The 25952-nt window shown below is 41.1% G+C and overlaps 1 protein-coding gene across 2 annotated transcripts in view; it reads left to right on the top strand.

The window, feature by feature from the left end:
- Positions 1 to 25952, top strand: part of OSBPL10 (oxysterol binding protein like 10) — a 268835-nt gene that overhangs the window by 54770 nt on the left and 188113 nt on the right. For both annotated transcript variants that reach the window (XM_019497986.2, XM_014603229.3), the window contains exons 2-3: positions 1129 to 1304; positions 2908 to 2987. In XM_019497986.2, the coding sequence (XP_019353531.1) occupies positions 1129 to 1304; positions 2908 to 2987 (256 nt within the window). The remainder of the gene's footprint in view (positions 1 to 1128; positions 1305 to 2907; positions 2988 to 25952) is intronic.

The following is a 25952-nucleotide window of genomic DNA, read 5'->3' on the forward strand; positions in this document are numbered from 1 at the left end:
CATCAGCTGTAAATTCTTAGTTTTAAGTTTTCGGATAAAGTGCGTACCTTAGAGAGACAAGGTTCTTTGAGTAAATGTGATAGATATGTGATATCTTTTATCACATATATATTTGCCCAAATAATCTTGTCTGCGTATGTCCTGAGACCAGCATGGCTACCACCCACTACCTTAGAGAGAAACTTTGTTGAAAGAAATATTATGCTGCTTCTTCTCTCTCCCCATTTCTCTGCCAGGTTGCAGGAGCAATGGGTAAGGTGAGCACTATGCTGTGTTTATGGGTACCCCAGCCCAACTGATTAGCTCCCTTTAAATCGCCACCTTAACAGTGGGGCACACCACCTATGCAGGGCCGTACCACACAGCTCTCAGCCTGCCAACACAAGTGGAGCTGTCAACCAACCTGTACCATGCAACTGGCATATGGCTGCCCAGTTTGGACCCTGCCACATCTTCAATTTTAAGAAGCAATGGAAACCAGGCATAAAAACATTTTGTGGAATATTGCTGTGGCCGGTTTCTCATTTTGCCACAGCACTAATTAACTGACCGTGTGGCTGGGTTACTATTTATGGCACAACACAGGTAAACTGCATCTAAAGTGTAGTGTCTGCCAGGGACCTCACTATTTGATGATGATATTATAATAGTAGTTCATTGATTTGCTAGTCACGGGTACATCATAAACCCTGAAGCAACAGGCTTAAAATACCATATGGGGTTTAGCTTTCTGTGTGTGTGTGTGTGTGTGTGTGTGTGTGATTATTTATGTGTATGTATGACAGGGTATGTGTATGTATGTATACATATGACAGGTTACACCTTTTGGGTATTTTTTGTAAAAGCAGAAGCTTATTCAGTTAGCAATCCCTCTTCTCACATGTGTTTCCTTAAACTTGCCAGTTTGGTGATAATTCATAATAGCCAGAGGTATTGTTTAAAAAAAAATAATGAAAGCAAGCTATAAAAAATCCATTCCCCCTGTTGCATTTCACCTAGTTTTAAATATTTTTGCAGTTTTTAATATTTCTTTGTTAAACAAATTTACATTTTTTTTGTCTTTACCAACTACATTCAAAAACCCCTTGTTCAGTATTTCCTTTAATCATGGTTTGTTTTTTTTAACAGATACTTTGTGCTGGATTTTGAGACTGGAATTCTGCAGTATTTTGTGAATGAACAAAGTAAAAATCAGAAGCCACGAGGAGCCGTGTCTTTAGCTGGAGCCATCATATCTCCTAGTGATGAAGCACCACACATGTTGGTAGTATACTCTGCTAATGGAGAGATGTATAAGCTGAGAGGTACAGACATTTACTAGTTGCTTGATAAATATGTCTTTAAAGCTAGCTTTTTCTCCTATTTTGTAAGTTGTTTTCCATCTCTGCCTCCTTTTAACTACAACAAAAAAAGTTGAAATTTATATTAGTTATATTGTTGTGTTTGCCTCCCCCAACACTGACCCCTCCCTCCACCCTCTCACCCTTTTTAGTTTTTACATTTTAATCAGTCTCTCCATTTCATATATTGCTTTTATGCATGTCCTTTCACAGCGTCTGTTGAACTGAGCTGGGCTCACGAAAGCTTGTGCAGTCTCTATATCTACTGTATGCATGTGTGTGCGTATTTTTACATAGATATAGATTACATCTGTGTGTGAGAGCTATATAGATCTATGTACGCACAGGCATGCATGTATGCATATATATTGGTTGGTCTATAAGGTGCAAATCTATCCTGCCTTTTGTATTGCTGTGTCCAATAAATGGCTACATTACTGCATATTTTTAAATATATTGCTTATATACTGTGTGTGTATGTGACAATGGCAAATCGATGGTGTCATGCACACTATTTTGCATCAAAGGAATTAGAGAGTTGACTTCATTATTTGCTTAGTACAACACAATCTGATTTCAAATGTTGTCTGGCTTCCTTCCTCCCCCCAATCCGATACGGTACATATAGAGGAAACAGCAGCAAATCTGTTGATGGGTTGGAGAGTATACAAAAATATTGCTGAGAAACTTATTACCATATTCTAGTTCTGTAAAATACTGACAAGATAATATTACTATAGGATCTTTTATATTAAAAAAATTCTGCTCCTTTCTGTCCCTCTATTAGATAATGCTAGGTTTCTGAATAACTTGGGTTTTTTGTGGGGTTTTTTTTTTTTTAATTTGGCTTTTTGGAAATATTCTTACTCAGACTTTTTCAGTATAATTGGTTGGCTCGATTTATGGCAATATCCAGTCCATTAATTTTGTTTTTGATTAAAATTTTGCTAGGGTAAAATTAACTAGTGAATACTATAGGTGGGAAGCTTGTTTTTTGCTTTGTTCTTTTTATCTACTTAAAAAGCCTCCCTAGATGTCTTGGCACTTCATAGAGAGCGAGAAGTCATAAGCACTACCAGTGCTACCAGGTAAGCACTGCCCGTGCTACCAGGTAGCAAGTTTACTACCAGGTAAACTAGGGTTTGAATGTACAGTGTATCATCTAATCTGTGCTATTTATGTTATGCGCATGCTTTTATTCCCATGGTAAATGCCAGTTAGCTTACTCGGTGCTCAAAAAGGAGCAAACCACTTCATACCACATGTGGGGTAAGATGTACATACAGGCATACCACAAATTAACTGATGCAGTGGAGTAGCAAACCCTAACTTCCCATACAGGAATACTGGCTATGCTGGTATAAGGCACCGTCATTCAGATTTGTTCTAACTAATTTTATTCATACTGGAATAACTTTGCAAAGTTTTATATACAACAAATAACTTTGTAATTTTACCTAGGAAAGCTTTTAGAGAGCTACCAAATTAAAACACTTTCTTATTTTATTTCCTTTTAATATTATTTTGGCTTTTGTACAGTCTATGCATTCTTGTGTCTCATTTCTAGCTGCTGATGCAAAAGAGAAACAATACTGGGTGACTCAACTTCGATCTTGTGCCAAGTACCACACAGAAGGCAATTCTAAGGTAAATAAGTATGAGAGAGAGAAAACCTTGTTATATTTAATGGTGTGGGGAAGGGAGGGGGTAAATGGAGAACAAAATAACGTGGAACATTGACTACTGTTGTTAATGGGTTAATTTCTGGGGGTTTTTTGCGTTCTTTCAACATTATTATTATTTATTTTTATGAGTAACAAAATAGTTCTCTATCCATATAGATACAAGTGTATGGCAGTGACTCTTATTACTCATTATTTCAGAGAGAGAGTTAGACTGACTAGGTAAATGGAATGCGGAGGTTTTAAAAAAGAAGAAACATAGGAAGGAAATCTCTATTGCTTCAATCTTTATGTAAATGTTTGGCACCTGAGAGGTCTGAAGTATTACTGCATAGGTAGATTTAGTAGATGGATAACTAATTCATAACAATATGGGAGTATGAAAATGATTATGCACTCTGGTAAGCCAGAATATAAACTTGGGGTTGCAAACTGCTGAAAATGTTTCAAATAATAATTGATTGCCTCATTTGCTGCCAGAATAAGACAAGAATAAGTTGTAATATCTTACAAAATGAAGACTTCTTGGAAAGAAATTTTAAAGTAACAAGTAACGATCCTTTTTTTTTTTTTTAATAGTTGTGTGACTTGGCTTTGGCAGGTAATGAAATCCAGAGTTCTGCCTCTGCCACTAGTCTAAATGTGGGCTATACCTGGAACGACTGAAGTGGATAGTTTGATCTGTGGCTTTGTGTATACTAGGCTGTTTTTCCCCTCTCCCTCCCCCCCATGGCAGTTAATTGGCAGATAATTCACTTGGCAGTTTAGCTAAGGCATTTGTACTTAGAGTGTAGTTGCTCCACAAATGTCTCTTAGGTAGAGGGCAGAAAACCTGTGTGTTGTGAAAAAAGTATCTCAGCTCAGCCTGGCATATTAGTATGTAACTGACTGCCAGTTAATTCAAGTTGCATAGTGCTGGTTATCTCTAGTGCAGTAAAACCTTCTGAAAAGAACTGGTAAAGTCAGTCTACTTGTTAGTAATAAACAGCTTTCCAGCATGTATACAGAAAACAGCTCATTTCCTAGTTTCAAGTATGACTTTTTTCCCATTGTCTGGACTTTACAGTTCCGTTTGGAAGGGTGACTTTGTTTTCACCCTCAAGCAATTGAATATTATGGATAGAGTTTTTGTTCAGTTTGTCCACAATTTTTAAAAGCGATATCTTCCAAAAAAAAAAAAAAAAAAAAGGGAGGGTATGGGGAAGAAAAACCACCTTACTACATCTTGAACATGATTTTATTGAACAAACTATTAAGAGTTAAAATACATAAATCCTATTTAAAAAGCTGCTGCTGCCTGGTTCTTGGCAGTAATTTGCAACTGTTCATGTCTGAAGATAATATACAGGTTATTTACAAGTCACACAACTGTAAGTAATTTCTTGTCTTTCCAGACGTGCATACAAGATGCACATTATCAGAGTGATTGTCTAGAGACTACTCTTTTGTATTAGCATTAGTGTGGCTTAACACTGACCCCCTTCCCCCTCTCTCCCATTTTCCCGCCACCGTGTTGTTCAGATCTCTGTGGCAACTTACCAAAAAAGTACTATGAGGAACAAGTAAATACTCTTTAGTTTGTTTTTGTAGCTGAAAACAGTGGAAGGCCAGCACCACGTGATTAACGACATGCTTCTTAGACAACCGCTGGTTCGTGGACTGCAGTGCAGGAACTGTGCAGGAAATGGAAGTTCAGAGCTTGGTACGTTGTTCAGTGCTGATGTTGTAGTTGGCAAAGCAAATCTGTTAAGATGTGCTTGAATGCTGCAGTATTTAAAATCTGTGGAAGAGAGCAGCTAGTGTGTGATTTTTTTTTTTTAATTTTTCTTTTATTTTTTCTTTTATTTTTAAAAACATTTTTTGTATATTGAAAGGGAAGTGATCAGTTGGAAGATGGTATTAAAACTATTGTTTGTATAGATTATTACATTTTTAATACTGCAATCCTAGTTTTAAGGAGTGGAAGAGCAGTAATAGATGTATATGGAAATCTTTTTAAAACCAAAAATTTAAATTCTGGCAAGCTTTGTTAATTTCATTCCTTGCACTAGTCTTGCATTAGTAGAACAGTAGGGAATATTACTAAATAGCAAGACAAGCTTTTGTATGAATGAAGTCAGTACCAAGTAATATCTGATGGTGTGCTAGGCTTTGTTTTGGGCTAAACTCTGAGGCTTGAATTTTAGATGTAAGATTTTGAGAATAATGTAAATAACTTCAGTGATTTACTTGTCTCCTTAAGGGCTTGTTTTCAATACGAAATTAACTTGAGTATTTTTCTTGCCTTGAATCCTGATTTTCCCCCCCCCCCCCCCATTTGCCTTTTTAACTTGAGAGGAGTGGTATACAGTCATGGTGTTTGGCCAGTGTTGAATTTTGCTCAACATGTCAGTGCCCATGTGGGAGCCAATAATCCTCCAATGCTTTTCCCAGCTCCCTGGTGTGTGAAGGATGAACAAATTCTTCATTTCAGTGGGAACTGTAGCTTAGCTTACTGAAATTCTAAAAACTATCAGCTATTTATAGGATGACCATATGGGACTACCCTGCCATCCCCTACTGTCCTAGGTTTCTTAGGCAGGATGGAGCTGGTTGGGAATGCAGTCCCTGCCCCAAGCTCTGCCAGGCTTCTCAGTGGGGGGAGCATCCAGCCTGAACCCAGGGGTTGCCTCATGCATAGGTGAGCTCTGCCACCACCCCAGTGTCTCTGTCTTCCTGGCATCATGCTGCCTTGCTGTCACTCCACCCTCTTCCTCTCTAGCTTCGTCCTCCATCCCTTCAGCACAGGCCTCAAAGCCTGCGGGGGGGGGGTGGGGGGGACATATCTGTGACTGCCCTGTGCCACCGGGGACATGAGGTTGGTGTCTCATCATCTGGGGAGAGCCTAGGTGAGCTGGCAGAGACCAGTGCTGTCCCTGTCTACCTGCCCAGCTGCAGATGGCTGGAGGATGCTGTTGGCAGGGGGTCGGGGGAGAAACTATGCCACTGCCAGGGCCAGGCTGAGCACAGCAAGCTCCTCAGCTCCTCTGCAGCCCCCCAAGGGTGCCACTGGGCAGCAGTCATCATGCAGTTCTGTCATGTCTGCATGTAGGGCTGAAAGCAGAGAAGAGCAGTGCCATGCACAGTCCATAAGTCCATACCTGTGAACCCCTGTGATGGTGGCATATATCTAGGTAGGGTGGGTGGGGTTTAGATCTACCCAGTGGGGATGGGGATTGCTACCCGCAGGATACTTAAGAAAGGTGAGTTAGGGACAGCCAGGGCCACTGGGCGGGGGTGCAGTGTGGAGCTGTCCATTGGAAGGGAGGGGGTGCAGTACCAGCTCCTGAAGTGTCCCGCCTTGCTCCTGAGCAGCCCATCCCCACAGGCTCAGAGTGAATCCCAGACATGGACCCCCACTCCACTTGGGGTAGGGGTCAGAGCCACCCCCCCTTCTCCCCATTATCTTTGTGGCTGTTATCTTTGTGAACTCATGGAGGTCAGGTAATGAAAATAAATAGGATGAAATTAAAGAAAGATGAGTACAAAGTACTGCCTGTAGGATGGAAGAAATACAAAATCCTAGAAACGTAGGACTGGGAGGGATCTCTAGCCAACTCCTTTCTCATGGCAGGATCAGCCCTCTCTAAACAATCCCAGACAAATGTTTCTTTAACCTTCATTTAAACTTTTAATTATGGAAATTCCACAACTTCTCCAAGTTATGCATTCCAGTACTTCATTACTTTTTATTAAGAAAAATCTTTTTAATATCAACGTAAATAGGGAGAGACTGGTTAGACTGCAGTAGTACAGAAAAGAAGCTGGAGGGGTATAGTGATAGTGGTTCACAAACTAAATACAGATAAATAGCATAATATATCTGCAAACATGACACGAGGAAGAAATAGGTTGAAAGAATTAGGATTATTCAGGCTAGAGATGAGATGACTGAGAGGGGTTTGAGAAGTCTTCAAATTCAAAAAGGGTGAGGGGCAAGGTGGTGGTTGTGGTCAGGATAGTGATCAATTATTTTCAGTCCGCTGGGAATAAAACAAGAACTGATATATGTTTTTAAATTGCAACAAGGGAAATTTTAAACTGGGTATTACCTAAAGAGGTTGTAGAAACCCTGTTATCAGAAGTTTTTACCTGCAGGCAACTCACTTCTCTGGAAAAAAAAAAATCCAGATAAGGAAAACCTCTTGAGTTTCATGCATTTTGCTGAGTGAGGGCAGCGACTACTATGAACATAGAAACTTGACTGTTTTTTGCACATTTGGCTGCTCTCACTTGAGAGGTAAATAGTGCAGGTTAACTCTGCTGTGAAGATTATACTTTCAGTGTTATGGGAAATCCATCCTGAAATACTGCAGGGGGAAGAGGGGTGTCTTTCTCCCTCCCCTGGATGGATAAACTTTAGTAGGGGAACATCTTTTTTACAACAAAAATAGCTTTCCAGCTTCTATCAACTTAAGCATGCATTTACCAGAAAGAACAAGTTCACTTTGTCTGTCAAATATTTTTGTTTTAATTTAAATTGAGAGGAAAGGCTTGATTTTCCTTCAGAGGTGTTGAAAACCAACAGTTCCTCCTTAGTTCAGTAGAAATCACAATGCTTGATTTAGACACTGATCCACTTAGCCAATCTTTTATACAAGTCTCTAATTCCCAAGCATGCCAATCTATAAAATAATCTAATCCTTTTTTGGATGTGACAGCAAATTATCAAGAAGTTAATTTTTTTTAAAAATTCCTTTCTTAATTTTATAGCAGTTTTCTTGGGAGAATAAATGGCTTTTGTGTTGGAGAATTCATCTTGCCCTTTTGTTATAGGGAGAGTAAGGCAAAAGAGGGGGAAGGCTTTCATACTTTTATATTTCTTTCAAAAAATAATTTTCATCCATTAAAACAGAAAGATGCATTGTTTCTCTGAATGAGTAGAAATAATTAAAACCTAATAAATTGTTCCTCCCAGGAATATGGGAGTTCTGAAGTGTGGAGCTATGCACTCAAGTTTTCAAATACTAGTAGTACTTTTCCAAAAATGAAACTAGGGAAGTTTGGATTGTGAGTAGTCTTTTTGCTACTGCCTCAGAACCTGTGGTCTTGAAGAGTTTTTCCTCTCCTCTAAATCTGTCTAGTCATAGCAGGATGACAAGCTATGAGTGACCAAGAACAGGAAAGAATAAACATTTGTCTGCCTGAAATAAAACCTGGGGAAAGGATGATCTATCTTTTTTCTTGGGTTTGGAATGTGGGGGCAAGAGTATAATAAGCTATTTTTGTTTAAAAAAGAAAAAAAAGGAAAAGTCTGTGATTTTTTACTTTGCAAGATAAAGCCATAATTTTTGCACGGTGAAAGTAATTTTCAAATAACTTGCCCCTGGGATTCTTGCCTGCTGAATTTTATCTGCTGTGTCTCTCCATAAATCTGAGTCTTCAGCAATTCAAAGAAAGTTTTCCTGTCAGCAGTGCCTGTGACTCCTACCTGTCTCAGCAGGTCAGAATGAAACTACCGGAGAAGCAAGAGTAGAGAGGAGAGACAGAAAAGGGCTTTTCCCTATGAGAGCTGTCTAGTGGAAAGTGTCTTGAAAAAAGTCTTGCTTATGAAAAGAAGATGGGAATGGAATGAGGGCAGGGGGGATAGAATGGGAAGTAAGTGACCTTTTGTCCCGATAAAACTTCAAAAGGCAAAATTAAAGTGTAATGCAGTTTTAATTATTTTAGATTATGAAATGGATTATTTGTTTTGTTTTGTTTCCCCTTTAATAATTTTTTAAGAAATTTGGATTTGTATGGCTGACATGCTTTCATAGAATCATAGAAGTAGGGTCAGAAGGGACTTTGTAGATCTTCAAGTTCGACCCCCCCCCCCCCCCCCCCCCCCCCCCCCGCCTGGGCAGGAAGAAAACTGGGCTCAAATGACCCCAGCCAGTTAGGCATCAAGCTGCTTCTTAAAGACCCCCAGGGTAGGAGCCAGCACCATTTCCCTTGGAAGTTGGTTCTGTTGGCTACAAATGTCCAACTCGGGATCCTTAAAATTCTGGTTTATTAGGCGGATTGAAACACTGTAATGAAGTTAAATCATAAACCTTGGGGCTGGTCCCCACACACACACACACACACACACACACACACACACACACACACACACACACACACACACACACACACACACACACACACACACACAGTAGCCAGCTACAAGAGTCAGGTATACCTATCCCACAGGCACTGGAGTCTGTCGTTGAGGCTTCTTTCAGCATGGTGTTATCTTCCAGAAGGGGGTCGCTGGTTGGTGCTTCTGGCTGGACAGGTCGGGTGCTGGTCAAGTTGGAGATCAAGAGGGCACTGCTGAGGGTCACTTTTCACTGCTTTTTATCTGTCCTTGGCAGACTTTGGTGACTCCCCAGTTTTCAGGTTTGCCCAATCCAGGGGTCGTTGACCCTTGTGGGCCTTCCCCCTCAGTGGCTACTGGACAGTATCTGTCAGCCCCAGGGGCTGTCCGCATGTACGTGCAGGTTTGGGAGTCCGTTGATGAATTTTGAATAGGGCTCTGGGAGCAGTTGATCTGGAGATATTCATCCTAAAAGTTGGTCCCCAGCATTGATTAACTCAGACCAGGGCTTCTAGCCCTTGAACAGTGACGTTTAAAGATTTCCCGGTTGCTACATTGTCGTCTATTGATTTCTTCCATTGGTTGATCTGCAGTTTTCCTAGGTGTTAATTGCTGCCTGCTACTGTGTTATGCATTCAATCACTGATTCACTTGCTCTTTCAGGGGCCTGCCTGATACAGGGAAGGGCAGTTTGACTCCTGCCCTTGTTAACATTGTTACAACGTATAACTTACTTCTGAAACTAAACATATTTAGTTGAAAGGTGAGGAGTATCAAATATAAGCTACAAAAGTAATGCCATGGCACACAAATAGATAAAAATACCAAAATACAAGGGGAGATATAAAATGCGCGCGCACAAATTTTAAAACACAATTCCTTACCTTAAAGTGAAAGAAAGAGGAAGGAAGGAAAGTAGAAGAGGAAAAACATATCCAAGGAGGGGAGAGCAACTGCAGGCAAGAGGAAAAGGGGGCTTTCTGCTACAGTTCCAGTTCCTAGCCGTCTTAACTGTGAAGTAGTTCTTACAGATGTCTAATCTAAACCTACTCTCCAACAACTTGTGGCCGTTACTCCGTGTTATCCTGGGGGGCGCTAGGGGAAACAAGGTCTCCCCCAAACCCTTCTGGTCCCCCCTAGTGAGTTTATAGACAGTCACCAGGTACCCCCTCAGACTTCTCTTGTGAAGACTGAACAGGTTCAGGTCCCGTAGCCTCTCATTGTAGGGTCTGCCTTGCTGTCCCCGGATCATGCGGGTGACCCTCCTCTGGACCCTCTCAATGTTGTCCACATCCCTCTTGAAATGGGGTGCCCAGAACTGGACACAGTACTCCAGCTGTGGCCTGACCAGTGTCACATAGAGGGGGAAGATCACCTCCTTGGCCCTACTTGAGATGCACCCCTGCACTTGTCAGTATTGAAACACATCCAGTTTTTGTTAGCCCACCCCTGCAACCTATCCAGGTCTTTCTGCAGTCCATACCTTTCTTATAAACTTTTTGATGCAAAGGCTGTGGTTGTCTGCTGTTCTAAGATCCTTGTGCTATTGGACATGACTTATTAACCTATGTTTCAACCAAGAGTAGTCTTTTCAGCTTATAGTGCGACAATTTTTTAGCGTGGTGGTGTTGTAATCACTTTGTTTTTCCTATGAGTACTGTTCGTAACAGTTTTAATTTTAAAACGGATCATTTACCTGGATCATTGCGAGCTTGATTAAACTAACCAAGTATTGGTCGTCTGCAATAATATTGTGCAAGATTAATACATCAGTAGTACATGCAAACCCTTTTACGACATAGTTTTGTTTTATACCCTGGTTAACTCCATGTAAGTATTTATGGAAGAAGGGGACAAACTAAATGCTGGACCCAAATCCCCAGTGATCTCTGGGAAAATCATTTTCAGATCTAGCAGAGTGCTTGATTTGGATACCTTATTTAAATATGTATTATTTAATTTTCTTTATAGTGTGCCTTTTTTGCTTTACATGTAGGTACTATAATGGAGAGAGAATAACAAGTGTTATATGTATTTTTATACTTTTAAGTTTAAACTTAAAGTAAAATGTTGTTCAGTGCTTGCAAGGTAGATCGAGCCATTTCATCTTGTCCTGTTAACCCTTTCTAATATTACGTACTGTGCAGGGTTGGATCTATTCATCAATCCCCAAGTAAAGTGCTGAGAAGTTGTTGTGGTACTGCATTCTTCCCTCTGACTTTGGTAATGTTGCTAAAGATGGTAACTTTTGGATGTGATTTGCAGCCAAAGTTCTGGCCACTCTTGCTCATTAAGTATACACCTGCACTACAGCAGTGGCATGTGCTGGCCTGACAATTCCTGAGGACATCCCTCCCACCTGTAAGTCTGCTGAAGATGCTTCAGGACATCCATGTGGGTGTGCTCTTAAGACATGGCATGCTTGACAGTGACCCTGGAGTGGTGTCACAGGTGTACTGCCAGGTTTAGATTGTGCCTGTAGCAGCAAGGGAGAAACCAGAGCATGCCCAGGAGCTTCCTGTCTGAGATGTGCAGGTTCTGCATTATAGACAAGTCTTAAGTGTCTTATTAGTCCTGTTTCTAGTAAGTCAGGGTGTTCATATTTGCATGCATTTCGAGCAGTTCTTTTCATAGTTTCATAGATGTTAAGGGCTGGAAGGGACCTTGCAGATCATTGGGTCCAGCCCCCCTGCACTTATAAGAAAATTTTCTGCCCATTTCCTTTGCCCTTTCAGTTAAATATAGGTTTTCTTGCTTTTTATCTTAAGTGGTTATATTGAAAAAAAAATTCCTCCCCCTTCCTGCCATGGAAATTCATAACAAAAACAAACAAAAAAACCCTGCTTCCCTCCTTCTAAAGGGAGAAGTGCCATAGACTGCACAAAGCGCTCTGAGGATTCTGCTGTTGCTACTGACTTTACATAAAAGAAACTCAGGCATTGGTGAGGGATGGCAGCGTGGAACTCCAATTCACACAATACGCTATTAACCAGGTTGGTGTAGAAGAGCCTGCATCTCACGCATCCCTTATGGTAGTTTTGGAGGTATTAAAAACTTTTTTATTTTTAGAGTAGCTTGGGCTCTTCTAAAAGTGGTGCTAAGCAGAGCAAAATACTGTTTTTTGTTGGTGTTTTGTTTTTTTTTTGGGGGGGGTAGTTGTGTGTTTTGGGTTTTTTTTTTCCCGCCCCTTTTTTTGAAACTCAAATTAACACATTCCACCAAGACGTGGGCAGATCTGTGGTCAGTGTTAGCTGTTGCTTTGTATTTTGCTTGTTCTTTTAAAGAATTGTAATTTTTGATGATAGTCAGGGACCAACTTTTATTTTTTATTTTTTGGCACAGAAGGTAATGCCCAGGTATATGTGAAAATGGAAGCAAGTGTGAAGAGGAGGAAATGCTGGGCTTGCACTGGGTTTTGATGTGGAAGCTACTCTCAATCATTTATTTGAACTCTGTACTTTGGCACCCCAAGGATTCTTTTTCTCTGTCCCAAAATAACTTCCAAATTCCTTACCATGGAATGGTCCACTGCTGTCTTTCTATATGGCTGGTGTTCGTTGTTTGTCCATGCAGAAATCTACTTTGTTGCCTATGGGCCAATAATAGAGGTTGATGCGGAGCAGAGAGAGCGAGAGATCCTTTTTTCATCAAACATTTTAGGTCAGGCAGAAATAACTTTTTAAAAATAAAAATCATCTAGAGTTCTATATTTCTGACTTGCAGCTTTTCTACACTAGTCAGTTGAAAAACTGACAAGTAATTTTTGGGTTAATCAAGGTATACTGGAACATCTTTTTTTTAAGTAGAGAGAGAGAAAACAAGTCCATAAACAACTTGTGGCTCACCATTACAGATGTGCACAGTGACAGAATTGGGCAGTCATCCTGCCAACTTTGACTCTCACTATCCTACCCCAAGCTGAATTAGGGGTATTATTTTGTTTTGCCCTGGGTGAATTATCTGTTACAGATTTTCATTATTTCCCCCCTTATGTAAGTGACTTTGAGGTTTATAAAAGATCCTCTCACTTCTTTTTCTTGGTTCTCTAGAAAACTCATTTTCTTTCAGTCCAGTTGATTGAAAATGCACATTTCTTAATAAGAACAAGGAACTGTAAACATTTTACCCAACAAAAATATTAAAAGTGAGCAAGCAGATGGTCTCTCTTGTAACCTAAAGCTCATTTCTATTGCATGTGTATATGAAAGACTTTCTGTACAGGATTTGGGGATATATTTCACTTCTTCCAACTGCTTTGCCTCACCCTTAAATGCCTCTCTCCAATTAAAAAAAAAAAAACCAAAAGAAAAAGGAAAAAAAAAAAGCTTTCAGTTATAATCTCATAATAATCATCATCATAGCTGATGATTAGTATGCCCAGGTTAGGATCCTCTGAGGTTCTGTAGCAATGTGGATTCAGTTTACTTTCAAATAGAAAGGTAGAAGAAAATTTGAATATTGCTTTTGATGTTTTCATAATTCCGTATTATATGGCAGTATTTGTGCATTTAAAATTGGTCATCTTGCATTTCAGTTCATTGTATGCTGAATGTTATCCAAACTTTGCCAACGGCTCTGTACTTTCATGAACTGGAAAAAATCTGGTATTTATGCCTTGCAACACCCTCTCTACTGATTTATAAGCACAACAGACAAAGCATTGAGAGTTACCTACTGAAAATGGAAGTAGTGATGACCCTCTTTGGTGTACAGTGTAGTGCTGAGTAAAAAGTAATCTTTGGTTTAAGCCACTACTGTAAAACCAGTAAAGTTTCATTTCACAAGATGTTTTGTTTGGTTTTTGTTTTTCAAGAGCCTAGCATCATTGGCTAGGCATTAGGCCTGTGTGAGTAGGGAGAAGGGCTGGCTATCCAGAACAAGCATCTCCCCAGTGCTCTGGGTGATCTTGCTCACTTTGGGAATGCGCCCCCCTTTCTGTCCACCTTTCCCCCACTCATCCAGGGTGGCATGCCTCTGCTTTGCAGGGAAGGGGACTTTGGAGCGAGCAGTGGACTTCCTTTTTAGCACACTCGCACTGGTGCCAGGCTGAGCAGGAAGAAGGGCAATGGGGGGCTGCTTCCTCAGATGCAGCAGCATTGCTGTGGTGAAGTATCTCACATCCTTGCCAAGGCTCATGTGCCTTTGGCAGTGCTGGCAGATGGCAAACCTGGGATCATCTGCCAGCTCAAAATGCTCCCACACTACACTACTCCCCTGCTTCTGGGTTGAGGGTGAGGATCCTGCCTTATCTCACTCCTCAGCAGGCTGAGGCTCAACAGCAGGAGGAGCTGCCTCAGCTGAGCCACTTGCCTCCATAACCTCAGCCTCCTCTGAGGTGCTGCTTTCTGGAGGAGACCTGGGTCTAGGGGAAATTTGAGGGGTATGGAGCACAAACTCTGATTCCCCCTCAGTCCCCAGAATTGCTTGAGCCAGCATGCTCAGCATCCCTGGTTCCAGCTCCAGCTCCTCCTCTGGCAGTGGGAAGCTCATGCTGAGAGATGAAGTTGGGGTAGAGGAGACAGTGATTCCACTGCTCGTGCCTACTTCTGGACTAAGCGGAGGTGGGGCAGGTGCAGGGACATCCAGTGCAGACACTGCTCCCACCTCCTGGCTTCCCCTGGCAGCACTGATGTCATGGCTGCTTGGGAAGAGAATGCGTCTGTTTGGGGGTGGCAGTGGGGCTTGCAGCTCTAGCTCTCCCCCTATCCCCTCTCCCTCCCCTGCCAGAAGACCTGGCACCTGCCTTTCCAGCATGCTTCATATTGATCTTTCCTGTGCTGCAAAAGGTCTGTGTGTGTGTGTCAATCCTTTTGTATTGTGTTTTTATTCCCTCTGTTGTGTGCGTGCACTGGACTCTTCTTCGATTGTTTGCTTCAGTGTTAAGAGTTATGTAAAAATTGTGTGCTGTCTGTCTGTCGTCTTCTCCTATGAATATCTGATTTTTCTTCTTTATAGTGTGTGTGTGTGTATGCAATCTGTGTGCCTTCCTACACAGTGATGGATCACACTGGCAGGGAAAACACAGCTTTCTTTTTTCAAAGTTTCCAAAAAAAAAGGTAAATATAAACTCAAAGAAATGAATTGAATAGTAATAGTAATTGAATAGCTAAGTTGAGCTAAATCCTACTCAATCCTTTCTAACAACAAAAAGGAGCAGGCAAGTTCAACTACTGAGAAGCTCAAGCAAGCTGAAATGCTTGAGTGTGAGGGTTCCTTTCTCATGCAGTACCTGAGAGGGAACAAGCTAGGAAAAGACAGCATGCCTCCAAACAGAGGCTTTTATGCTGTTTCTAGGTCTCTCCCCCCAGATGCTGTCATTGGAAAGGCAGCCAGAGAGAAATCCTTCTTACTGGCCACCTACATGTCAGTCTTCTTGCCGCCCCCCCCCCCCCCCCCAAAAAAAAAAACCCCAAACAACAAAAACAAAAAAAAACCCAAAACCAAAAAAACCCAACTTTCACTTTCAGTGTCTGAAGCATTTCTGAAGTGCTTTGGAAGCTCCGAACCGCTTCAGACATTTTAACTGAGCCCATTCTTCACTCCGAAGCAGCATGCCCAGATGTCAAAGCGTCCAAAGTGGCCCCGGATCCAAAGCCTTGCACAGCCCTACTAGGCATGCATGTCCCAGGTGTAGCATTTTATATGATACTAATTTGGATTTACCTAAGGATGTTTTAAAGACTTTTAAAAAACATAATTTCTTTCTAAAAGCCAGTGATCAAAAGCTTTAACGCTATGCTAATTAAGCCTCAGAGACCAGGATGTTAGTTACAACAGAGTGACTTCATTTTTCATTTACAGTACCATAAACTAAAGAGCATATGTAGTTCTACATAATTTTTTTTTAAATTCTGAGATTCAGCAATTGATAGCAAAATCCTCCTTTTTTTTATTTATTTCTTAAAAGAAATAGAAAATGCCACCTAACTGCATTATTGTGGATAATACAATATATCTTTGATATAGTGTATAGGTAATATATTTTAGCATGTTTGTAACAGCTGCTTCTGATTTAATTTTAAAAATAATTTAATATACAGCAAAACAGCTGTTAATTTAGTGGCATCAAAATTAGTCTTGGGGAAAAGCTTGCAATTCATGGAGGATCAGAAGAGGGAGAGCATTGAACATACATTAGAAAGCAATCGCTTTGATTTCCTTCTCTGCATATGAAGAATTCAGAGATGAGGGCAGGTCTGTAATGCACACTTCTGTTGGCTTACCTCTGTTCAGGGTATGAAGATGTTATCTGTGACTGACGTTCATTATTCTCGCAGGGCTTTTGCTGGCACGATTTCCTTTGTTTTGGGTGGGCTGGAATAACTTTATACCAGCATATTGTTGGTGGTTTATCACTGCTACCAGGGGACTGGATCTTTTTAGGTGTAATAAGCCTTGGGAATCTAAACTGATTTTTACGTACAGCCCTTGTCTTGCAATCTGTAGCCACATTGATTGAGGGCAGATTCTCCCAAGATCTGAAACCCATTTGTCTTTCCCCAGTGTCCAGTAGCAATGCCTCACACTACCTGCAGATTAAGCAGACAATTTTCCAGAATCTCAGTGAAGGTGTGAGCCTTCTGGTTTATTGTTCAATTTATTTTAGAAGCTGTGTGGTGAGTGTAAACATGTGCAGATGCAAAAAGCAGTTTCAGCCCATGTAAGCCATGTCCAAGCTATGAGTATTGCACATGAGCAAAACCTTCCAAGTGTAGACACGGCTATAATTTAGTATATTGTGCATGTATTCAGTTTAATAGGTATCTTCCCATGTAAAGGACAAATTAAAATGCAAAAACAGTTAGTGTGGTAGAGGTGATACCTTTTATTAGACCAGCTAGGTAGTGGCCAAAAAAAAATAATTTATTTGCAAACTTCCGGACTCACGCACCCTTCCTCAGGCAAAGGAGAATGCATTTCTACCTGGGTGAAATTTTACAATCTTTGCAACTTCTTATTGCATATATATTTGCAACTATCTAGTTGGTCTAATAGAAGATATTGCCTCTACCACAATGACTGCTTTTGCTTTCAGACCAACGCAACTACAACCTTTATCCCTGAAATTTAAAATGCATAAATCCAAAAAGGGATGTGGCATAGAACTGTACTATCCCATTGTTTTACTTCTGACTTCTTCTGAAGTCAAAATTGTTATCTTGAAAGACATCAGTCATGAATTAACAAATGCTTTCATTTCTCCTCATGTTCATATTGTTCATTAGAATTGGAGTAGGGGGAGCAAAAAAGGAAGAAAGAACATTTGCTTGTGAGAGTGGGTTACAGGATATCCAGGGGAGGATCTTGTGAAGATCAGATAAGAAAGAAAGGACTGCAAGGTTACAGGTGAACACACACAACTACAACTGCATTTCTCCTGAAGAAAACTTAAAAACCTGAAGAAAAATATTTTTAGTCTTTGGGTAGTTTTTCTAGTATTGGAGATTTAACATACAAAAATGCTAGGACTTTGGAAAAATCATTTCAGAAATTAGTCTGCATGTTTTTTTTCTGTAAGACATGGGTAGGAAGTTCAAGTACTTACCAGCAGGGATCCTGGTTTTCTCTGATTTAAAAAAATCCCTACTTTTTTTTTTTTTTTTTTTTTTTTAACTGAAAAGAGTAACCCCAAATCCACATTTTTTCCATGATTAAAATGAAAACCACTAGCAAATATCTATATATTAGTGGTGTTTCATTTAAATCACGAAAAAAAAATGGATTTGGGGTTATTTTTTAACTGAAAATTGGGGATTTTTTAAAATCTGAGAGAACCAGGATCCCTGCTTATCAGTTTGGATAGAGACTATGGTTTTGACAGGCATGTTATGTTAACTTATAGACTCAAATAGTGCTTTGTATATTGTTTGATGTTATCTCACTCCTAACCCCAGAAACCCAATTGACTTCATGTTGGATGAATTCCTATATGAATAGTATACTTAAAGAGCTTTCTATTGCATTTTCTTCCACATAGTATTATGATTCCCTGATGCTGATGACTGCAGTCTAAAACATTCTGTGTTTTGACTAGCCATCATCTGTCAGCTTCGAATATTCCTCAAAATATGATTATAAGATTTACTGTCTTCCCACTGAAGCTTAGGTGGTGGTCATAAAAGGTATTAAACAAACAAATCCTTCAAAAACAAAACTCTTTGTATAAAAATTCTCCTGCACACTAATGGGCAGAAACAGTCTAAATATGAGAGATACTAGTAAGAAGGGTTCATGTCATCCCTTTTAGGCTTGTTTGCTTTAACTTACTTTTTTTAATGCTGTAGTGATAGATCTGCTAAAGATTAATGTACTCTTTTGCAAATCATTTCCATGCTAGGTGCTACAAGTAAACGTCTTGGGCTTTTGCATGTGAGAATGTTATTGGGCAATACTTAATTAAGCATTCTGCCACAGTGTGCCAAATTTACTTTGGACGGGGAGAAGGCCTTGATACAGAGATTAGGCTGGTGGTTGTTCTGAGTGTTATGCAGTCAATTTACTTATTTAAAATATAGGTTGATTTGGAATTTTGTGGGATAAAATGATTTGAAGAAATAGGTTCTAAATCTCCTTTTTTTTTGGTAGAAGCTTTTAAAATCAATAATTCATTGTGATCGAAGTAAAAGAATAGAGAAGTTTTTTTTTCGTTCTTGGTTTCGTTGCCATGTTTTTTTTCTGTTGATTTACTGGTGTACGAGGAAGCTGCATAAGAAGTAGTAAATGTAAACACAAGGGCTGCTTTTGGTGCTGGTCTACACATGTTGGATTGGAAGATAATGAGTCTCATTTGGATATTAAGTGTACTCACCAAGAAACTGCAAGGGGGTAGAAGTTCTTTATAACCCATGAAAATTTGAACTAAAAATGTATGTCTAAGGCTCCCTTTATATGTTACAGATATTACACAATTAACTGGTTCATTGTACAATTAACTAAGACCAGCTATACATGTAAAGTACCTCTCATGCAATAAAGGTCCAACCAGGTATAAAGTGAGACCTTGAAAACACGTATTAACTTTATAACTCATTGCTTTCCAGCTTGAATTTGCATGTGAAGCAGGATCTGCACCTGTGACTAGGAGGCCCATTAGCTGACTGGGCTCCTAGCCACAGGGGTGCACCATGCGCAGCTAGGGCTGAAAGTCCCACAACTGAGATGACTCTCAGCCCCAACAGCACCCAAAAGCTGTGGACTCTGGGTCCTGGCAGCACCATGCAGTGCCAGGACCTGGCATCCTGCAGCTACAGATGCTGGATCCCAGCAGCTGCAGGGCACTGCTGTAATCTCTGAACTCTGGGGATGTGTGGGGTGCCCCCAAGGCTGGGAGACCACAATTGGGTCTCCCAGATGTAGGGGTGCCCCATGCACCCCTAAGAGTTGAGAGATCCCAGTGAAGCACCCCTGTGCCTGGGAGATTGTAGTAGCTGCAGTCTCCCTGCCATGGGGGTGTATGCAATGCCCCACAGCTGGGGGCCCCCTCAGCTCATCATTGGGTTCCCACTGAACTGACAGCTAAGTGTGATGGGATCTATGCATGATCCCACAAGCACACCTCCTGCCTGTCATCAGTGACATGGCAGGAGCTGTGATTTGTATGGATCACACACTGAGATCCTATCATGTCTTTACCTGCACAGGTGTAGAGGCCCTAAGTGTTTTCTGTGTCCTGGATGCTGCACAATTCAAATGATTAACTTCTCTTCTTAGTTGTCATCCTTCCAAATCCTTCAGTGAACACAGCTTTCAGCTTCTTGGTAACTTTGGAAAGCTGAGTATTTTTTTTTAAGCTCCAACGCAATGGCTATTTCCTTTTGGTCAGGGTAATAGCATTTAAAAAAAGAATTTTTTTTTAGACCTTTGTCAGCTGCTTCCTTCTCTCACCTGCAAATTTAATTGAGGTTTGAAATCTCTCCTTCTCTCTTATCCTCTCAACAGGTTATTTTCTCCCTTTCTTTCTCCCTCTCTATAGAAGATAGTCAGACATGTGCAATTGATGTTGCTAAGGGAAATTGGTTATACCTGTGGAAGTCCTCAGACTGGCAAAACTGAGAAGTAAGCATCGTTTTGCTGAATGAAGGTTGCATTTGGTTGACATATTTCCTATTGCAAGTAGTAGCAGAGGCAACTTGTCTTTCCTGTGCTCGTGTAAAACCATTCTACGGAAATTAGAATCGTCAGTGAAAATTGAAAGTGACCTTGTGCTGAAGACCCCTTTCAAATGTAATGGCTTTTGTGATCAGCCCATTATATTGCTTAAAAGTAGCTTTGCCACAATACACTGAGACATTTCTATAGAATGCAATGCATTTGATAAATGGCACCATAAATAGAACATGCTGGCCATTATATGGTGTCAGGATTTGCATGTCATATTGATTAATTTAGTTGATTTGGCCATAGTCTATTTTCAGTTTTGTGAATGACAAACATGAACATTGAAGAGGTCTTGGAGAGGTCTTCAAGTTGCTCACTTGAGGTGCTGTGAGTTAGCCAAATAGTTGTTCTGAATCGAATCATCCTATTATTCAGTGCAAAATAGAAAAGAGTCCAGATAGATTTGTTGCGTCTCTGAAGTGTTATTCTGTGAGTGGAAGACAAGGTTCTTTGGTATCTTTTATTAGACCAACTGAATAGTTGGACAAATGTTCTTTGCAAACTTTCAGGCACAAGCACCCTTTTTCAGTCACAGGGAGTTTTGTGTGCTCTCCTGGGTGGAGTAGAAGGCAATATGCAAAATGCAGATCTGTGAAAATGCAAATGCGTGGCAGTGAAGATCAGAAGCTATGGGAGATGATATGTGAGAGACAGGTAGGTAGAGGTGGAAAGTGGGGAATGCTGACCTAGTGATAGAATGTAGCTGGTAAAGTGTAGAGAGGTTACCTGGGGTTATTGGATGGCAGGCAGGTTATAATGTGCCATAAATCCAATGTCTAGATTTAGTCCATGATTTTTTGTATCCAATAGATTTATGAAGTGAAGTTTGTAGGCTTGTCTACAAAATAATCTGCGAGTAGAACATTTCAAGAATCCTTTAACAAATACAATTTTTGTAATATCAATGGCACATCATTTAGGCTGTGTTTTATTTTGTTTTTAATGACTGCTGGAAGAATGTTAATTTAAAATTACTGTGAAGGGAAGCAGCAGCTTACAAGTTAACTAGTCCAGTCAAAATGCAGGAACTCGCATTGCGCTTAAATTTTGTGTAGAGCTTACTGGTGCATAGGAATGAGCGTGTGCGTGGCAGTATGACAAAATGCCCACTGTAGATGGGTAAAGGGTGGTCTGTTTTGTTTTTTTTCTATTTAAATAACTGTGGCTCAGTGAAAGAAATGATGACCAACCATAAACGGATATGACTGTGCTTCAGACATTAGCTTGTTTGATCTTGAGAACATTACATTTGCTGTCTAAAGTAAACAAAATTACACACTTCTGGTAAATGGAAGAAAACTGCCAGCTCCTTTGAAAGGGTGTGGGCAATCTGTTGGGATGAGTAGTAAAAATGTTAGAACAATAGACTCCCATCTATATACAGTTACAGTATTTCTAATAGCTGGATATTTTTTATGGTTTATATAGACTGGTAATCAGTCAGGGCATTATGTATGCATCTTTAGGTGGACAAAAATTAAAATAATTTCCTTAAATGAAATTAGATTACTAGATATGTTTGAAATGATGTTAGCCTATAAAAAAAACAACCCAACAACAAATGAACATAAGCTATAAATTATTTTGTATTAGTTTCATTTTATTAGCAGTGAACCATTAACGTTCCTGTAAAGTGTGGTCTCATGAAGGAATGTTTATAATTGTCTTGGGACACTTCTGCCTGTAGGCTGTTGAGTCATTATTGCCTCCTTGCACAACCCATCTTAAAAGAGCTTATTTTCATTTCATCAGTCTTCCCTTGTCTTTTTTTATATTTGTAAGCCATGCTGTAGCAGGGTTGAAGTCGTATCAGCAATGCTGAGAAGAGTAGTAAGGGAGTACGTCCAGTTTCTTAGGACATATTCCTATGTATGAATTTCTGGAAAGTGACTTTAATGACAACTGTAGTCTAATTTTAGAATTAAATTTTTACTGGCTGTGGAAAATATCTTTAATAACCTGACAAAAGGAAACCTGTTACAATTTTCAGTGAGCATGCATGTGTTTAAAAAAAAATTATTCTTGTAATTCTTCAGTGCCCTGACTTACTTATCTACCATTTAGAAGCTGCTTACAGACACAAAAAAACACACCACCTCCCCCCCTTCCACCTCAAAAAGCTCTTTACTTTAAACTCTGTAGGCTCCCATGCCATGCCCCACACATGCCCAGAAAAGGTGTTGCGTTATTTTGACCCAGCTTACCCAACATCTGAATAGATCAAGCACCTTAGTGAGGCTTTTTTTAGTGCTTTTATCCAATAGCCGATGGAATCAGCTATTGGATAAAATTGCCAAAAAGCCCCACTGAAGTGCCTTATCTATACAGATGCTATGGAGCTGTCTTTTTTTTTTTTCCGATGTCTATAAACAGCCCAAGAGCATAAGAGGAAAACTAAGTAGCAATTCGAAGGCATGAGGGATGCCAAGATGATATGCAACTTGTTACCTGGACCAGTAGTATAAGGAGTTACTAAGGCATTATTCAGTTTAGAGGGGGTACCAGAATGGCAGCGAGACTGTTACCACTGCAGTAGCAGCAGTCAGTGTTTGGACAGCTTGTGCTGAGGCTGTTTACTCCTCCTTCCTGTCCCTGCCACTGCCCAGGGTGCCAAAATGTTAGTTTAAGCCTATACAGTAAAGAGTAGCAGCATACAGTGAAGAAGCAGGGCTTTGCTAGTGAGTTGTATTTCCCAATTCGGGTGACTCCCTTTTGTTCTTAAATTGGCCAGAAATATAGCTTTACTTTGAAAGAGAAGTGATAGCTAACTTCTGCAAACTTTCTCCAATACTGTACTCTTCCTCTAGAACAAGGTGTTGCTGACTTGACAGTAGCCCTGCCAAGAAGGTTCTGGAGGTGAGGGTGGACCACATTGCTGTTCCAAGAAAAGCAAGTGCAACTTTTGGTTGTATTAACAGAAGCATTGTATGCAAGACTAAGGCACAATGGCACTTCTCTACCTGGCCCTAGTCTGGCCTTGGCTGGAGTCTGATGTTCTGTTTTGTGTACTGCATTTTAAGAAGGAAGTAGAGAAATTGGTGAGGATTTGGAAGCAAACAGTGAAGATAGTAAGTGTTTTTGGAGTGTAAGCTGCATGAAGAAAAGGTGAAGGAGCCAGGAATGTTCAGCTTGCAGAAAAGGAGATTAAGGGAAGATGTGATAGCTAGCAGCTTTCAAAATATCTGAACTGCTTCCAAAAAGATGAAGAAGAGAAAATGACCTCCTTTGCCTCATATCCTACCATCATTGTGGCAATAGGCAATAGGGCACTAAAGCTAATTTAATTTATATTTCAAGAATGCTTCCAAACTATCAGTAGAGCAGTGAAATAAAGTCCCTAAGGAAGATATTTAATCTCCTTTGTTTATCAGAAATGCTTTAGGAATGGTGCATCCTGTACCTGTGAAATGTATTGGATTAAATGGCCCTTTAGGTTTCTTCCTGTTCTGTGACAAATGAAGGTGTCTGAAAACAAGTGGGTGTTTCATAATCTGTCTTCTTGGATAGTTTTGTAGTAATGGAATGTTGTAGTACAATGGTATAGAATCATGTTAATGCTAATCTGTAAATTCAAGTTTTGCTGGGAAGGGACAGCCTCCACGTCTTTCTGCTGCAGAGGAGGCTCTTCTCAGAGAGACTGGCTGACCTGCTCCATCGGACTTTAAACTAAGCCCACCGGGGGATGGGGGGACCACCGGCACTGCTGGCCTGCTGAGCAACCCTTGCAAAACCAGCAGGCCGTGGCACTTAAGGGAGCCCACCCCTGCCCCAGCCCTAGAGCGAGCTGTAGGCAAGGCATGGGCCCCCAAAGGGACACTTGCATACCTGTACACAAATGCCAGGAGCTTGGGGAATGAACAGGAGGAACTTGTCCTGCTTAACACAAATAATTATGATGTCATAGGGATAACAGAGACCTGGTGGGACTCCACCCATGACTGGGCCACAGGTATAGATGGCTATACTCTGTATAGGAGAGATCAAGTAGACAAAAGGGGCCAGGGCTGTAGCTCTCTGTCAAGGAAAGCTCGGCGTCCCTGCAAGCCGACATTGGCACCCAGGGTAGACAACTGGAGACCCTCTGGTTTAAAATCTGTGGGGAACATGGCACAGGCGACACAATGGTGGGAGTCTACTACAGACCTTCCCAGGATCAGGAGTTTACCAGGGAATTGGCTGAGGCTGCATGCTCCCAGTGCATGGTTGTCATGGGAGACTTCAATTACCCAGACATCTTGTGGGAAGAGCACTCGGCCAAGTCTGAGTGGTCTCAAAGCTTTCTCTCGTGCGTGGATGGGGTCTATCTGATGCAAGAAGTCTACGGGCCAATGAGAGGTGAAGCACTGCTTGACCTGGTTCTGGCAATGGGGGACAACCTAATCAACGACCTAACAATTGAAGGGAAGCTGGGTGACAGTGACCACGAGCTGATCACTTTCACCATCTGCTGTAAAGCTGGCGAGTCAGTCAGCAATACAGAAGTCCTTGACTTCAGGAAAGCTGACTTTGACAAGCTCAGGAGGCTTGTCAGTGAGGCCCTAAAGGGCCACAACCCAAAGGGGAGGGGAGTTCAGGATGAGTGGTTGCTCCTTAAAGGAGCAATTCTGGATACACAAATAAAGTCTATTCTATCTCGGAGGAAAGGCAGCAAAAGGGCACAGCAGTCCCCTTGGCTCTGGAAGGAGCTAGCAGACCTCCTGCGTCTAAAAAGAAAGACCTACAAAGGATGGAGGACTGGATCCACATCCAAGGAGGAATATTCTGCACTAGTCCGGACCTACAGGGAGCGAACCAGGAAAGCCAAGGTTGCGACGGAACTCTAGCTAGCTACAAATATCAAGGACAATAAAAAGTCCTTTTTTAGATACGTGGGGAGCTGGAGGAAAAATAAGGGCAACATTGAATCCCTGCTAAACCAGATGGGACAACTGACAACCGATGCCCAGGAAAAAGCCAATGTGCTAAATGGGTACTTTGTGTTGGTCTTTCACCAGTCCCATGGGATGCCCCTGCCCATTATGGGACAGGGAGGCCCGGGTGAGGGAGATTCCTTACCCTGCATCAATGCTGACCTCATGAAGGAACACCTTGAGAGTCTGGATACCTTCAAGTCAGTTGTACCTGACAGTTTACACCCCAGGGTACTCAAGGAGCTGGCTAGGATCATGGATCTAGCCCCTGGCACTGATCTTCAAGAACTCCTGGTGCTCTGGTGAAGTGCCTAAAGACTGGAAGAAGGCCAATGTGGTACCTATCTTCAAGAAAGGGAGGAAAGTGAATCTGGCAAACTACGGGCCCATCAGCCTGACCTCTATCCCTGGGAAGACCTTGGAAAAGATTATTAAAGAGGCCACTTTTAAGAGACAGGCCAATGGCAATATCCTGAGGGATAGCCAGCACAGGTTTGTTGTGGGTGGGTCTTGCTTGACCAATCTTATTTCATTTTATGACCAGGTGACGTATCACCTGGACAAGGGAGAAGAGATTGATGTCATATATCTTGACTTTAAAAAAGCCTTTGATCTGGTATCCTATGATCACCTCTTAGCAAAACTGGCTAACTGCAGCCTCGGCCTTACCGTGATCTGGTGGCTGGGGGATTTGGCTCTGTGGTCAGACCCAGAGGGTGGTGGTTGACAGAAGTTAATCATCATGGTGCCCTGTGACCTGTGG

Source organism: Alligator mississippiensis, chromosome 5 (genome assembly GCF_030867095.1).
Source record: "Alligator mississippiensis isolate rAllMis1 chromosome 5, rAllMis1, whole genome shotgun sequence".
Classification (NCBI taxonomy): Eukaryota; Metazoa; Chordata; order Crocodylia; family Alligatoridae; genus Alligator; species Alligator mississippiensis.